Source organism: Magallana gigas, chromosome 6 (genome assembly GCF_963853765.1).
Source record: "Magallana gigas chromosome 6, xbMagGiga1.1, whole genome shotgun sequence".
NCBI lineage: Eukaryota > Metazoa > Mollusca > Bivalvia > Ostreida > Ostreidae > Magallana > Magallana gigas.
The window spans coordinates 2,388,007-2,405,916 of NC_088858.1; the positions used below are offsets into that span (position 1 = coordinate 2,388,007).

At 38.6% G+C, this 17,910-nt stretch overlaps 1 protein-coding gene across 2 annotated transcripts; it reads left to right on the forward strand.

Moving 5' to 3' along the window:
• Positions 1 to 1,301: 1,301 nt before the first annotated feature.
• On the forward strand, positions 1,302 to 17,867 carry LOC105329037 (WD repeat-containing protein 81). Of its 2 annotated transcripts, none has more exons than XM_066088567.1 (26): positions 1,302 to 1,506; positions 2,046 to 2,224; positions 2,489 to 2,630; positions 2,911 to 4,011; positions 4,237 to 4,416; positions 4,734 to 4,774; positions 5,092 to 5,239; positions 5,367 to 5,548; positions 5,906 to 6,932; positions 7,337 to 7,649; positions 7,747 to 7,886; positions 9,238 to 9,357; positions 9,661 to 9,943; positions 10,117 to 10,275; positions 10,521 to 10,635; positions 10,844 to 10,956; positions 11,668 to 11,821; positions 12,321 to 12,391; positions 12,629 to 12,809; positions 12,941 to 13,043; positions 13,521 to 13,654; positions 13,744 to 13,805; positions 14,771 to 14,910; positions 16,189 to 16,288; positions 16,662 to 16,762; positions 17,386 to 17,867. In XM_066088567.1, exons 1-26 carry the CDS (start codon positions 1,426 to 1,428, stop codon positions 17,512 to 17,514), a joined length of 5,499 nt encoding a protein of 1,832 aa, XP_065944639.1. In that variant the 5' UTR covers positions 1,302 to 1,425; the 3' UTR covers positions 17,515 to 17,867. The 2 variants fall into 2 exon arrangements, with proteins under 2 accessions (XP_065944639.1, XP_011428470.3); XM_011430168.4 differs by having other exon boundaries at positions 1,303 to 1,506; positions 10,518 to 10,635.
• Positions 17,868 to 17,910: the final 43 nt, after the last annotated feature.

Below are 17,910 nucleotides of genomic sequence, written 5' to 3' on the forward strand. Positions count from 1 at the left end.
CTCAATATCAACAGATAGTGAAATCGTATCAACATTGGGACTTATCAAATTCATGCATTCACTAAAAAATCGCATAGAATATGTATCCATGTAATTACACAATGCTGAATCAGCGCTTTCCATTACAGATGTTACAGGAGAAAAGACTTTCCACCTGGTGTCCGTGGAAATGGTGGAAACATGTCAGCAAGGTGTTGCCAGAGCTCGGACAGGTGCGAGCTACCAGTAACAGCTGAGACTGGACCGGCTGTTGAATTATTTTGTTTATTACTTATCTCCATTTCATACTCATACCTTTATGTATGTTGAAACCCAATTTATTTACAACAGACATTGCATGGGATACAGATATGTTTATATACAGCATATGCGCTATCTGCGGAGTGTGTGTGGGGGGGGGGGGGGGGGGAGGGGGTCCGTAATTGGAATATTGCATGCACATAGCCTAAATAACAGAGATATGTCAACTGATCGAAATCTCGCGGTCCCTATTGTAAAGTATTCCAAGTTTAAATCAGTATATCTTTCTAATAAACAGCTAAAACCTATTACCAAAATATTCAAAATATTATATTTTTATGAGTTTATGTCTTATTAAAAATATAAAAGAGGAGTTTTAGGAGATCCGAGATTTTGCCGTTGTTTTATAGCTGGCCAATATATTTTCTATAAATTAATCCTATTTTTCAATTACTTGTTTAAAAAAAATGTCTAAAACCTATGCACATTTTTCATTAAAACAATATACATTTGGTTTAAGATCATTATCTCAGTTTACTAATATGTAGTTCTTAAAGTAAGGTTGGTCCCCTAACATTTTTCAACAACGAAACACGCTTATGGCGGAGATGCCAATATCTATTATATTTATGTCTCTGATGCATTGAACCTGATTTGATCATTTTTTTTCAAAGGGGGGGGGGGGGGCGGGGTGGTTCTACGTTACAAGTGTTTTCTTTAAAAAATTACCCTGAGGCCAAAACAAACAGATAAGAAATTCTAATGAAAATACGATTAAATAAATAACGTTACAGTGACTTTAATAATGAATTTGCCACAAAAAGTTAGGCTAATTATTAATTAAGAATTTCTTTGTTTTCAGTATTAAGACTACCTATATCCAAGCAAGTTTTTGCTTAGAATATAGATTTTGAGATTTTTTTTAATTTCTGATAGAAAATATTTTTAGATTCTCAATATTTTTTTTTACAAGAGTTTCAAATTTGCACATTAGCTACGAAATATTTTGTTATTTTGGCGGATGTTTATCAATACGAATAAAGATTGTACAATTTGTCATACACCGACGATCCGGAAACTGATAATTTCTTCCTCCCCCGGCTGATATTGTTTTGGTTTGGATCCCTGTTTACAATGTAAAACGGCAACATCTGACGACAGACCTTTTGAGGCTGTCGCATAGAAATGGCTGACACGATTTTCGAATCGTTTGGGATACCCACAAAATTTTTGAAGCAACTGTCAACAACAAAATTCCTTGGATTGGTAAAATATAATTTCAGCCGTTCCGTTTCATTTTTTTCTATAAGAGCAGAGGCATACATAACATGTCATTTAAATGTTATTATTAATGTTTCTGATAAGAGTGAAAAAGAATGTGTGCTGATCCGGATTTATTTATTCTGAATCCATTTATTTCCTAGTATTTTAAAATGTTGAGTCTAAGGAATGACAATTAGCCACTTCACGATAATTGCGGTACTGCTTTCATGCAGGGCGAATTGATATACTTTGCCGAAATTTTAATTGACAAATTACCAAGTCTACCAGCTGATCAGCATATTCAATGCTTATTGTTTTACTCTCTTTTTATTAAAGTTGCAGATCTGTAGCTATAACAAAAAAGTCAGGTTGACATGTCGTATAGCTACAGTTCTTCACATAAAAAAAAAAATGCATTTTACGGCAGCTGCATACATAATCTTGCTTTCATTTGGGACTGATTTGCGTCTTTAGAAAACCAAGCATTAAAAATGTATAGCAGGTTTTTTCCTATTTTATAATTACCTTTCTTTAATTTTTAGGTAACAGAACCTTGGCTTCTGTTGCTGGTACAAAAGGGAAGGTGTCCAGATGACCCAGACTTAAACATATCAGATTCAGAAATAGAAGGTTTGCTTGCAGAGTCAAATACACAGATCCCTCAGCCATGGGTCAGAATTGTCATCAAGATCAAAGAACAATGTACTCACCGTGAGCAAAAGTAAGTATTTCATGTGAAGAATGCTGTGACTGATTCTCATCAATTTTTCCCCACAAATAAAGTTTGGGATATCATGTTCAACTTTCAAGCTCAGTCTCATCATTTTGACATTTTACATTTTTTGGATTTTTAAAAAGAACATTGTTTTTTTCTAGTGAGATTTTTTATCTATAGTTTTAGATATTTTGTTCATTGATAATTCTATTTTCATGTACAAACATTATTTATATCTTTAAAAACCTATGTATTTTGATTTGATAACAGTGATCCATCAGAGCAGAATGCCATGCCCCACACATTACATGGACACTTGGACAGTGTGCACCAGCGAGTGTACCTTGATATGTGGCACTCTGTCTTCTGTATGTATGGTGAAGGGAAACTCCCCACAACAACCTCTCTGCAGGTATGTGAGACAAAGGTGCATTATTTAAAGATAAAGCCAATTAGATGCAATAATTGAAATGTATCAAGATAAATGCACATACATGTGTCATGAAGAGAAGCTACATGTATCTACTCTCAATTCTAGTGAAATGAATTTTATCAATCATCACAATATGATTTTGAATTAATTAAAAGTAGCGCAATTAAAAAGAATTTGACATGTACCATAGTTCAGTACATTTTATATGAAAAAAATTCAACGGCCGTTATCATTTAAGCTTTTCATTTCCTAAATTCAGGGATTCCAGAATTTGACAAAGTTCCAGGAAGGTATGCAGGACCTGAATGTGTCCCGATTTCTTTTGGGGGAGAGTTGTACTCCAGGTATTATCCCTGTGTACGCCGTCAAGGAGAAAGGGGATAGCCTGATTGTGATAGAGAAATACATTCCACACACCATCCACAGCATCCTGGCCTACAGCCCCGCCATCATCAATCTGTCCGTCGCTAAACCTCTCTTCCTGTTGTATCAGATCCTGAAGATAATGGTAGTGGTCCACGGTCACTCTGCCAGGGTCGGTGACCTGAGTATTCACAACGTGCTGGTAGACTCGAACCTTTGGGTGTACAAGTCAGCGGTGAGCATGGACAGACATACGACAGAGATCGCGCTGAACAGGAATGAGAGTAGTACAAATGTGGACACCGTCACAAACTCTCGCATCGATGTCACTCTCCTAGAGAAGATCGAGTACATTGAGCCCCCTCAGTTGCAGCAACATTACAACCAGCTGAGTGTGGAGCTCAGGGATTTACCTGCCCTGGTGGACTTATGGGTCAACAGAAAACTGTCCAACTTCAATTACCTGATGATACTCAATCATTTAGCAGGGAGAAGGTTGGGTGACCCTAATCATCACCCGGTATTGCCATGGGTGATGGACTTTTCTGGACCAGACACTGGGTTAAGAGACCTCACTGTATCCAAGTTCAGATTAAACAAGGGAGACCACCAGTTGGATCTGACATTCCAGACATTTTCTAGTGACCACATTCCTCATCATGTTCCTGATGTTCTCTCTGACATCACATACTATGTATATAAAGCTAGACAAACTCCAAAGTCTACATTGTGTAAATATGTCCGTTCAAAATGGGTTCCTAATGAGTACCCACACAGCATGCAAAGAATGCAGGAATGGACTCCAGATGAATGTATCCCAGAATTCTTCACAGACACTACCATTTTTACCTCCATCCATGAAGATCTCCCTAACCTAGAGCTGCCTAACTGGTGTCAGTCGGCTGAGGACTTTGTGAGGAGACACCTGGAGGTCCTCGAGAGTGACTTGGTGTCTGAGGACCTCCACCACTGGATTGATCTCACCTTTGGGTATAAGGTACTGCTACCTGATAATGTGGTTAGACTCTATCTATAGGCAGAAAATCTTTATGTGTTGTTTTGATTTCTATAAATGAGAATGAATTTATGTGGAAAGTATTGTTTTGTTGTCATCTATCCATCTTAATTGGCAAAGTCAAGGTTTTGTTTAATTACATTACCCCATGCAGTTGTAACAGCCCTGATGAGTGAAAATGACATTTACCGTCTAAATTTCTTGTAGCTGTCAGGGTCTGCTGCGGTACAGTGTAAGAACGTCAACCTACGATTGGTGGACAACCACACGGGGGTGATGAACCATGGGGTGGTCCAACTGTTCACTGAGCCCCACCCCCACCGGATCCCCTCCTACACCTCCATCCAACCCACACCCCCACGCCTACCAAAGAACATGTTTATTCCTGTAAGTAGCAGGGGGTTTATTCAGGTTTATATTTTTACGTTAGTCATAGGTTTTTAATCACATCAAATGATAAAGCCGTGGTAACATGTAACTTTTTTTATAAAGAGTTTATCCCTGTAAGTTACACAATATGTTTCTTCAGTCCTTTTAAACATCTGTAATTGATATACTATACTTACCTTTTTACACTTTGATTGTAGATTTTTTAAATCACACAAAATGATAGAGTCATGGTGACATATAATGTATATATATGTAATATATACATTATATATGTGATATATAATGTATATATTACATATGTTAATCTTTTGTAGAGTTTACCTGAATTGCAAGAAGAGAATAATACAGATAGAGGGTAACCTTTCTTCCTTTTTTTGTCTTATTTACACTGTCATGTGTTATGAAAGTGCAAACTTAAGGTACATGGTTTAGTGTCTACTGAATAATTTGTGTAAGCTCAGTTAGAAGAGAATTTCGATGATATACTTTTCTCTAACCTAGGTCCATTTTAGAACATTTACAGTCATGATGCTTGAGTATTCAGATATTTCAAATTTTCTCTTGTTTGTAGAAAGCAAAATGCTCTTAGTGCTAGAGTTTTTTTAAATCTAATCTAAGAGATAAATAAAACTAGAAGAACTTTTTTGAACCATTGCTCTTTATAATGTACAGGCAAATTAAACAAATTAAAGGACCTGAGAGTGATAGAATTACCCTGCCAAAGATGTATGATCCTCTCGCTGATCTAAATCAGCTGGAGGCTTCATTTTTATTCTCCAGTAAAACGTTCAAACAAATGCCAAAGAAAACAGAGCAAGAAGTAAGTGTAATTCTCTCTGCGTGTATTGCATTACCACCAAATTTTTGTTAAGTTCCTAAAAAATTGTTTAAAGCTATCAAACCTACATGTAAGCATGGCGTTTTTGCAACCTGTTGACTATCTGTAGGCAGCCCTTGGACTGGACTGTGTGACGGACGCGGTGTGGAGGGACGTCCAGAGCTTCGCCTGCCTGGCCTGTGAGATCTTCTTGAAGGACCAGGTACAGTTCCAGGACAGATCCTGGTCCCTGGATGACCGCTTCACTTACCTGTGTCAGGTGTACAGGGAAAACCCCAGCGTCATGCCAAGGTAAATATTCATGGACTCTAAAATGTAATACCAAGGTCAATTACCATTGTCAGGTGTATAGGAAAGATTTGTTGGTATATTGAACCAATTTCTTTGTCTTTTTGAGACCAAAAACAGTAATCCTTAGTTTCTCTGTCTAATAATTAAACAATAATATTACAGTAGCTTGCAGAATATTTTTTATTGTAAAGCAGATTTTGTAAAGAAAAAATTAATTTGAAAAATCAAACTGTTTACAATATCACAAGATTTGACATAATTTAGCGATGCCTAAAAAGCTGAACATCAATTTTTCATTGTTCCATACATTAGTACGGTAATAAAGATAATTGATCACCAAGTTTGTCTTTGTTGTAGGTGCATTGTCTCTCTTGTTCAGGAGGTGCTTTACCTGCACAAGTCTAAATCTGCCCTGGAGAACCTGACCACTAGGCCTCACCTGTGTTTGTTCAGGTACCCTACAGTGAACTCCAGGGGGCTGCCTCCCCCCACCCCCGCCCAGCTCCTCCACCCCTTTGTTAACCTGGTTCCCTTCCCAGCCTACTTCCCCCAGCTGTACGAGTGTATCTGTAACCTGAAACACAAGGAGCAGGAAATAGAACAAATCCGATGGAAAAACAACAACTTGATGGAGAAAGACAAGCTCATTAAGGTCATCTCCAGGGAGAAGGTCACTATCCTGCAGCACTTCCTTGAGGAGAACCAGGGTTGCTATGGGGAGGAGGGGATTGAGCTAGTTCTGCCCTACGTCCAGGACTTATTTGGCCAGGAGGACACTGCAGTGCAGGCAGCATGGTCACTCTTCAACCTCATTGGACAAGAACTGGGTCAGAAAGAAACATCCAGGATATTCCTGCCCTATTTAGTGAGAATATTTAATGTAGAGCAGTCAACTCCCAAACACATGAAGATTTACCACCGATCGTTCCTGGTCCAGTTGTTGGTACGACTCGGACTCAGCGTATTTCTTCACAACTTCTCCACTCTGCTGGTAGAGGCTGTTGCTGGGTACAGGGACTACGTATTTGAGGACCTGTATGTAGACAGTGGGTATACCAACAACGTGGAATCCCAGAGGGAGTCGGTGCAGGAGCTACCTCCCGTGAAGGAGGAGTGTGCCAGCGATGATGATTCCCAGTCCTATGAGGACACAGCTCCAGAGGAGGGCAGTGAGGATGAGTTTGTTGGGGATTACGATGGTGGTCAGATGGAGTCTGGATCGGTGGAAGATGAGGAAGACGCAGAGCAAATGAGTGATATGTCACAGGACGAGGATTCAGCAGACAAAACATCCATCCACAGTCTGTCAGGGCTGATTGACCCCACCCAGAGGGAGGAGTCAGTCAGTGACCTTGAAGAGGACACACACAGTCTGCAGTTCCAGGTCAGTTGTTTCTGACACTGCAGTTATTATATTTATAAGGGAATTTATTTCAATGGGTTTTTTTTTTGGGGGGGGGGGTGTAAATTTTGTAAAAAATGAAGCATTTGTGTTAATTTTTCATGTGTGTTAGTTATTTCTTTTATTTTTGAATATTTTATAGTTCATAATAACAGATATCATTTCTGCATGGTTTTCTAATTTTTTTAAATTCTCAAATGCTAACCAAAAATTAAAAATAGATTATCACAAAAAAATACATGTAGATATACCGTATCATAAGATATCCAGTTTGTTTTTTTTTCATTTGGGTTCTATTATTAGGAGCACAGCAGTTGTAAAAAATATATTTGAAACAGAATAAGGATAAAAGTAATTTGAGATGTTTGGGTAATTGTGTATTTAAGGATGATGGAGAAGATAGAGATATTAGTCCCCAGCACAACTATGCGGCCACTGACACGAGAGGTGCTCAATCGGCGACCTCTACAAAGGCCTCAGGCATGGTGCGCAGTGAGACGGATGAATTTGCCAGAACCATGTCGGAAAAGTCCGAGTCAGAAGTCGTCAATATCAAGGACGTAGCCACAGAGAGCATCAAGTGGTTGTCACGACGACTGGGCTGCGTACTGACGGCTAAGTACTTGTCTAGAAATCTGATCCGTATGCTCACTTTATGTTACCTTGGAGATGAACAACTCATCACCATCACAGATTCAGGTTAGATGTGTCCAATGTATTATTCCAATCTTGATGAGATTTTGATATACATGTAAATATGCATGGTAGTTTCATTGATCTTGTATATAATGTACAGAGAAGAGGTTCAGTAAGACGTCGCGCCTCGTGTTTGGAGACAGAAATGCTCACCGAGTGTTGGAGTGCCTGTCAGAAATCTCTCAGTTATATGGACAGCAAGTGGTGCTACTGCAGTACATTCCCTGTACGGTAGACATGGTAAGTGTCTGGACCATTCTCAGTACATCCCCTGTACGGTAGATATGGTAGGTGTCTGGACCATTCTCAGTACATCCCCTGTACAGTAGACATGGTAAGTGTCTGGACCATTCTCAGTACATCCCCTGTACAGTAGATATGGTAAGTGTCTGGACCATTCTCAGTACATCCCCTGTACAGTAGACATGGTAAGTGTCTGGACCATTCTCAGTACATCCCCTGTACAGTAGACATGGTAAGTGTCTGGACCATTCTCAGTACATCCCCTGTACAGTAGACATGGTAAGTGTCTGGACCATTCTCAGTACATCCCCTGTACAGTAGACATGGTAAGTGTCTGGACCATTCTCAGTACATCCCCTGTACAGTAGACATGGTAAGTGTCTGGACCATTCTCAGTACATCCCCTGTACAGTAGATATGGTAAGTGTCTGGACCATTCTCAGTACATCCCCTGTACGGTAGACATGGTAAGTGTCTGGACCATTCTCAGTACATCCCCTGTACGGTAGATATGGTAAGTGTCTGGACCATTCTCAGTACATCCCCTGTACGGTAGACATGGTAAGTGTCTGGACCATTCTCAGTACATCCCCTGTACAGTAGACATGGTAAGTGTCTGGACCATTCTCAGTACATCCCCTGTACAGTAGACATGGTAGGTGTCTGGACCATTCTCAGTACATCCCCTGTACAGTAGACATGGTAAGTGTCTGGACCATTCTCAGTACATCCCCTGTACAGTAGACATGGTAGGTGTCTGGACCATTCTCAGTACATCCCCTGTACAGTAGACATGGTAGGTGTCTGGACCATTCTCAGTACATCCCCTGTACAGTAGACATGGTAAGTGTCTGGACCATTCTCAGTACATCCCCTGTACAGTAGATATGGTAGGTGTCTGGACCATTCTCAGTACATCCCCTGTACAGTAGACATGGTAAGTGTCTGGACCATTCTCAGTACATCCCCTGTACGGTAGATATGGTAAGTGTCTGGACCATTCTCAGTACATCCCCTGTACGGTAGACATGGTAAGTGTCTGGACCATTCTCAGTACATCCCCTGTACAGTAGATATGGTAAGTGTCTGGACCATTCTCAGTACATCCCCTGTACAGTAGACATGGTAGGTGTCTGGACCATTCTCAGTACATCCCCTGTACAGTAGACATGGTAAGTGTCTGGACCATTCTCAGTACATCCCCTGTACAGTAGATATGGTAGGTGTCTGGACCATTCGCAGTGAACTCTTTATAAAACCCTATTTTGCCAACATGAATGTTTAAAAAGCCTAACCTTTGTACTGTTATTGGAGAGAGGTACTTACAATCGATGATTACTCTTTCTAGGTAACTCTTGCCAAGAAAAGGCTGACCCAGAAGGGAGAGGCGGGGCTGATCAGTGCCCTAGTTTTGATGCGCCATGTGTTACCCCTGATCTCAGACACCAGTCTTATGGACATCCTGCAGGTAACTCACTTTTTCTCAATGTAGTACATGTAAGGAATATCTATGAAAAATTAATACAGCTGTGTTCATGAATTTATAGAATATGTATTCATAAAACAACATGAAACCTGCATTGCAATCTACCTGCTTCATTTTTTAACCCAACGGGGTTAAAGAGCTAAGATTTGATTGAGAATACTAGTAACAGTAGTTTTGACAGTTTTTCAGCCGACAAACTGCCCATATTCAAAATTCATTACTTAAAACATACATGTGTTTAATTGTACTGTATAGCTCCCTTTATTTCTGGATTTGTTTTTGCAGGAGACAATAATAAAGGAGGTCCTTGGGCCTACAATTAAGCTGGTTTCCTCCCCTTCCTATCACTTCCCTGGGGGCAGCACGATTCGGACGGTGATCTGCCATAAACTGGTGGACGTTGTGTACGTGATTGGTCTCCGGCTCGGGTTCGAGATGACCCGGAACCAGATGACGGGGGTCCTCAAGGACTTCTTCTCCTCCTTTAATCAGGTGTATGGCCAGCAGATGTTACGCTCTGAGTCCTCACAGAGTCTGTCTGATAACAAACAGGGGGCAGGAAACCCAGGTGCTTAATATAAAATAGTTACAGAAAATGTCTTAATTTACATGTAATTAAACTACATTTATAATCAGTTTTGGAAGACAAAGCTTGTTTAAAAATTTTCCATGTATTAGTTGTTTATAGTGAAGCAGTGATTAGAAGCATATGGTAATGTGGTTTGGATGTCCATTTTATAGCTGGTTCATCAGATGACTACTGTAACATCAAGATAGACTCCCACACCAATGAGTACAGAATAGGGACACCGGTCAGTATCCAGAGTCTGGACTCCCACCACAGCTCCTGGACCGTCCGTAAATCTCACTCCCTGGCCCACAACCACACCGAGGATAAAGGTACCACAGTACAGCAGGGGGGCAGGGTTCACAGTACGGCAGGGGGGCAGGGTTCACAGTACAGCAGGGGGGCAGGGGGGCAGGGTTCACAGTACAGCAGGGGGGCAGGGTTCACAGTCTGCTGTTCTCTCATCTCTGACAAAGAAGAAAACTGCAGCAGCAGCTGTATAGTATGAGTTTTTACACACATATCATACTCACATATTATTTTAATTTATCTTTGTTTTGTTTTTCATTTTAAGAAGACTCACCAGAGGGTACTGTGAAGGATGTGGAAAAAATGAAGCAGGAGTTGGCTGATGTCTTCAATCCCGAGCTTGCCATGGCTTCTTACATTCCATTCCTCAGAATTTTTGGAAAGTAAGTATCATTACTCATCATTGTGTACTTTATAAGGGGGCACCTACTGATGTTATGTTTCTTCTAGTAATGGTAGATGTTCCCACTTACATTTTGCGAACTGAAGATTCAGTTCAATACTGTTATTCCTTTTGATTCAGAACCTCACTGGCTGAAGTAACAATCAGTATTGTCAGTTGATGTAAGCTTTCATTCTGTGTGATTTTAGCACTCACATGGAGCAGTTCCTTCCCAACGAGGACCTCATCAGACAGCTATGTACCCAGTATGATGTCAATGTGGGACAGGTCGATCATTCCTCAGAGCCCACCTCTCCTACAGGTAAATCCTCACCCACAAAGAATAATGCTAGTGTGGGACAGGTCAACCATTCTTTAGAGTCTACTTCTTACAGATAAATCCTCACCACCACTGAATAATGATAAGTAGGTAGGTTGATCATTCCCTAGAGCCATCCTCTTGGGAAAATGATAACAGAACTTTGATTAAACATCTTAGGATAGATACATGTAAATGGATGTTTTGATTTAGATTTTTAGCCAACATTTAGTGATGGGGGAACTTCCCTTGACAATAGATAAGACTTGAATCCAGAGAGGTCATGCTGAATGTTTTATAATCTTAATCTAATGTGAATTCGTATAAACACCAGCTACACAGTAAAAAAGATAAATTTTAAGTATTACATAACCATTACTCTATCTGTAAAACTATTAACATGCATTTTTATTATTTTTAATACTTCTTTACTTTCTAAACACTAACTAAACCCAAACACTAACTAAACCCAAACATTAACTATACCCAAACATTACATGTAACTAAACTTAAACATTAACTAAACCCAACATTTACTAAGCCCAAACATTACATGTAACTAAACCAAAACATTAACTAAACCAAAACATTAGATAAATTAAACCCAAACATTAACTATACCCAAACATTACATGTAACTAAACATTACATGTAACTAAACCCAAACATTTACTAAACCCAAACATTAACTAAGCTCAAACATTTCTCTTTCAGAGGAGTACATTCCTCCCCCACCTTCTGAGCAGTCAGCCGCAGGCCTTGTAGGCAACAAGATTGAGGTCACTAATATCCAGACGGATCTGATCCGATTCGGACCAATTCACCGCTCCTCCAGGATTCTCACACTGGATCCGGATGAAACCAAATGGTAAGTCAGAGAAAAGTGACTGTTTCCAAAAACTGTATCTGAATTTCAGACATACATGAAAATATCTTCTTGTAGATGTAGTGTTATATCTTAAAGGATCAAAGTCTCAATATGAATTTCAGATAAAGACATAAAACATCTAAATGTAGTGTGATACTGTATACAGGGAAATATTCACCCCCGGTTTACTTTTTTACCCTTTCGCCCTCATTGTCAGTGGGCAAATTTAAGACTGTGCAAATTCTGAAGTCTTAAATTATTTCTCTTTAAACACAACTGTTTCTGGTTTCAAGATGGGGCAAAACTGTTTGCAAATGTAGCTGGACTAAAATTACATGTGGCAAAAATAACCCTGTATACAGTAAATAATGCACAGTGGATTTTGAATCTTTATTTGAATTTCCACTTTTGTTACTGTCCAGTCTAGGACCATTATATATCCATTTCTGTGATTTCTACTGTTATGTCCTCATTTTGTACTTATGAGTGAAATTTTCAGTGAATACAAAGAAAGACATAAACAGAGGCACCTGAAGGGGAACTGGCTGGCTTACTGGGAGCATGAACTAGGTATTGTCTAAAACTTCTATGAATTCCATAGAGATCAGGATATTCTAGTTGTGTATCTATTGTTGGTTGATTTTATGTAAATTGAAAAATGCTACATAATTTTCAGATGTCTGGAAATGTTTTGAATTCATTCGTTATTATGAATATGAAATCTATACTTTTTATATATACCGGTATATGTATGGATATGTAAATGATAGCGGTTACTAAATGATTAACCTGTTTTCTCCTGTATAGGACTAAGTGAGCGAGACTCCATGTTTAACTTCAAACAGATCAAGCTGCAGACGTTCGAGGGACACACCAGCAGCATTCGCGCTCTGGTTGCTCTGGACAACGAGAACTCCTTTATCAGCGCCAGTAAGGATAAGACCGTCAGGCTATGGTCCATACGGAGCTTTGGGGACGGAAGTGGGAGGTAGGGGCAGACAACTCTGTGTGACCTAATTCTCCATATCACTTAAAATATAAAGTCCTACCCAAAGACCATACATATTAAACTTTGAGTAGTTGTGGTTTAACATGAATGTAATTCCTGGACTCTTGTAGATGTAAATGTCAGGAGACATACAGGGAGCACAAGAAGTCGATTTTCTCCATTGTGTACCTGGATTCTGTACAGCTGGTGGCGTCCTGTGATAGTGCTGTCAGAGTGAGTAGTCATCAAGATGGGCTCATGTAATAAATGTTTCTGTGGTATGGTAATATCTTTCTTAACTCCATCCCATTGAAACTAAGGGATGGATTATTTCTCCATCCACAAGTCCAAGTTGTCTTATTTATCGTCATGAATTAAACTTTTAAGATTATATTGTATATACTAAGCTAAATAAAAGTACCCCAAAACAAATCCCCTCCCTATTTCCCAAATTAATTTCTGAATTCCACTTATTTAACACTGCAATAAAATTCAGTATGGTTGATATGACCTTTATTTATGGGTAACAAAGAAAAAACTGCAGTAAACTGTGTGCATTCTGCAGACATTGCACATGTAGATTGGGGATGGGGAGCTAGGGTAGATTGTTTATGCAGAATATTCTCAGAATGATTCTACTCAAAGTACGTATGTAATAATTAAAAGCAGCTTAATTACTCAAGTAAATGTTCAAATAATTATGTTTCATAGATATGGGATCCATTTGTCAATAGAACTTTGAGACAGTTAGATACAAACGGTTCAAACCAACCAATCACAGCCATGACATCACTTCCCGCCCCCAGCACGATGGTCGTCACGGCAACGAATGAATCTGTTCTCAGGTCAGTTACATGTTTTAAATGACTCTTTAGTACAGGATTAATGTCCTCTGGAAGTTTTTATCATTGGATTTCTGTCTGCTTTGATTTAGGTACTTAGATATGAGAACTGCTGGGTATGCACACGAGTTTAAAACCTCAACTACATCTGCTGGTAAGTGGAGACCAAGATATGTAAGCCTGATGTAATAGTAATAACTTTATTCATAAAGAATTATTTAATGGCTTACTTGTACCATACATGTATGTACCTGTATAGGATAATTCAAATACTGTGGTTTCATCAATATTCGTTGAATACCAATTTTCGTGGATTTCGTTGTTAAGTTGATCCATGAAATTAAATGTTCATTGAAGTGCAATTTCAACTAACATTATGTATTGATTGGATCATTGGCCACGAAATTATGTATCCTTGAAACTGTGGTTTTCAGAAAATCCACGAAAATTGATACCCACGAAAATAAATGAAACCACAGTACAGTACATTTCAGAACTTGTTTTGTTATTGTTTACCTTTTTAGAAAGTATACTCATTAAGGATAGAGGTTCAAATGTGATTTACCACCAACAGAGAAATTTGTTGATGTTGGTTAGGTTTAAATATAGTTCATGTACTCACATATGCAGCATATGGCTCAGTGGTCATAGGCGTTAGGCCAGTAACCAAAAGGTCGCTGGTTCAAACCTCAATGTGGTCACTTGATATTGTGTGTTGTGCACTTTGACAAGGCACTTCATCTACATTGTCTCAGTCCACCAAACTGGGATTGGGTACTGGCTTATGCTAAAAGTTAACCTGCTATGGACTGGTGTTTAATCCAGGGGGAGTCACTGACTCTCATCCGCTTAGCACCATGGAAACTGTGGATAAGCATTGACTTTATGCACCTTAATGGCACGGGGAAGGATTTAACTTGACATGTACTCACACTGATAATGATGTTGTTAGATGACTATTTGTACATTTAAGTAAATGTACTTTGTTTATCAGGCCTCATTTAGTGAACAAAAACAATTCTGATTTGAAACTGTTGGTTCATGATCCTTTAATATTTTGACAATACCCTGTATTACAGGCCTGATCGTTTAACACTTTGACAACACCCTGTATTACAGGTCTGATTCGGTCCCTGACTGTCAGTCCAGACAACAGCTGGATCGCCATTGGATTTTCATCTGGACTGATGTCATTGCTGGATCAAAGAACAGGGTACCTGATGGCCACATGGAAGGGACACGAAGGCGAGATTCTACAGGTAACAGGGGAGATTATTACAGCTGACACAACATATACACTGTACTAGATAACAGAGAATACAGGAAATTATATTCTGGCATGCTGTAGGAGAAATTTTAAAATTTCAAAACAATAAAGGGTATTTTCCAAAAAGAGGAACAAGAATTCACACAACTACATGTACCTTTACTTGCATAATAGAGCATTTGTTTTATTTAAAATAACAATTTGTTACAATGCTTTTCTTTTTCTTAAAACAACTTCACTCTCTAATTTGATTTTCAAACACCAGTTTCTGCAGTATTGATGTGAGGTACATGTATCTCATGGATGTGAGATTGTATGCTGTGGATGAGATAGACAGTATGCTATGAGTGAGATTGTATGCTGTGAGATTGTATGCTGTGAGTGAGATAGTATGTTGTGAGTGAGATTGTATGCTGTGAGATTGTATGCTGTGAGATTGTATGCTGTGAGATTGTATGATGTGAGTGATATTGTATGCTGTGAGATTGTATGCTGTGAGATTGTATAGTGTGAGTGAGATAGTATGCTGTGAGTGAGATTGTATGCTGTGAGGTTGTATGCTGTGAGTGAGATTTTATGCTGTGAGGTTGTATGCTGTGAGTGAGATTGTATGATGTGAGCAAGATTGTTTGTTGTGAGCAAGATTGTATGCTGTGATTGAGATTGTATGTTGTGAGTGAGATTGTATGCTGTGATTGAGATTGTATATTGTGAGATTGTATGCTGTGAGTGAAATTGTATGTTGTGAGATTGTATGCTGTGAGTGAGATTGTATGATGTGAGATTTTATGCTGTGAGTGAGATTGTAGGTTGTGAGTGAGATTGTATGTTGTGAGATTGTATGCTGTGAGTGAGATTTTATGCTGTGAGTGAAATTGTATGTTGTGAGATTGTATGCTGTGCGTGAGATTGTATGATGTGAGATTTTATGCTGTGAGTGAGATTGTATGTTGTGAGTGAGATTGTATGTTGTGAGATTGTATGCTGTGAGTGAGATTTTATGCTGTGAGTGAAATTGTATGTTGTGAGATTGTATGCTGTGAGTGAGATTGTATGATGTGAGATTTTATGCTGTGAGTGAGATTGTATGTTGTGAGTGAGATTGTATGTTGTGAGATTTTATGCTGTGAGTGAGATTTTATGCTGTGAGTGAAAATGTATGTTGTGAGATTGTATGCTGTGCGTGAGAGTGTATGCTGCGAGTGAGATTGTATGCTGTGAGTGAGATTGTATGTTGTGATTGCTCACTTTACTGTCCTTGATTTCACAGGTAAAAGCTTTCAACAAAAATACCTTTGTATCAACCTCTTTTGATAACACAATGAAGGTCTGGAACTCTGAGGACATTAAGGATGCTTGTATACTTAAAGGTAAATACTTACTGAGCTGATAGGTGAATAAAAACTTTAATTACATTGTTGAACCAATATGCTGATATCAAACATGCAATGAATTTTGACAATACTTTGCAATGATATTACAATGTAAGGTATATTTGTTACATGGTTTGTAATTGACCGAACATGGTTTATACATACATTGTATGGAATTTACTGACCATGTATAAACCATATCATATCAAATAACCTTGTAAATTATGTTCCATGGTAAATAATAATATATAGGTCAAGTATAAACCATATTAGGTCAACTGACCTTGTATCTGATAATAGGTTACACAGAGCGGGCCCACAGCTCGTACATGTATGATATATATTTAGGTCACGTTTGATATATATTTAGGTCACACAGAGCCGGCCCACTGTTTTACCTTCTTCAGAGACCAGGTGATCAGTGCCACCACCGGGAACAGGATAGGTGTACATTCCTCTGTGGACGCTCAGGTACACCATCTTGTTATATTGTTACACAGTGTGAACATGCATGTTATTAGATTTATTTTGAAAATGGTAAAATTCATATTTCATAACCTCAATTAAAGTTTTGTGTTACCTTATATATCAGGAATGTGATATTTATATGATATTAGGAGTTAATTTTTATGCCATGGCCTGCAATGGAAATAGAGTAGACATCTGTATTCATTAGATCAAAGAATCAGCAGCAACAAAAAAAAATCTTTTTACAATATTAGAGGATTGTTACTAATATTAAATCAAAGCAAAACGTATATTTAAATCATATGTCAATTACAAAAAAGTTTTCTGAAATGAATTAAAATGAAACAGTTACAGCCTATATATTCACAGAGCAGTTGGAGAATTTGAAACACAATCCTTATGATATAGGATATCGCATGTTATTCCCCTGTGTCAAAGAAACACTACCTCACTGCAAGGATTCAGTAGGTTTCCCGTTTTGTTGATCAATATATATTAGTACAAAGTTAGGATGTAAATGTGTAAGGCCATGAAATAAATTCTGGTAACGCATGCGGAATTTTAAACCTGTTGTATACATAAAGTTTTTACAATCAAGCATTATTCAGTGAGGGTTTTTTTTTCAGGCGAGTTTTACCTCCGCCAAGCTGAGGTCCGACACCTTTAAAGGTGTGTTGACCAGTCTGGCTGTTCTCCCGCTCAACCGGACCCTGCTTCTGGGCGCCGACAACGGCAGTATCCGACTGCTGTGTTAGAGAGTTCACCCCGATCACGCGTCAGTGTCACGTGACTATTGCTGTATTAGAGAGTTCATTACGAACACCCGCCAGTGTCTGGGAATGTGTCAAAAAGATTCTATTATTTGGACAAACCATAAAATATATATCGAATCAAAGTTATTTTAACATTTTAAAAATGTTGACTGTGCTATTTGTTGTTTGTTTGTTTGATTCCATAGCCATGTTGTCAGTGCAATAATACTCGCTCTTGGAGCACCGAGTCACACATGTATATCTTGTCACCCTGCAGTGAACGTTATAGTCATTGTATTTTTTAATTTTGATTTATTTTCTATTTTTATAGTATGCAATAAATGTCACTAATTATCCGACTCTGATACTTAATAAAAAACAAAAACACTCAAAAACCTG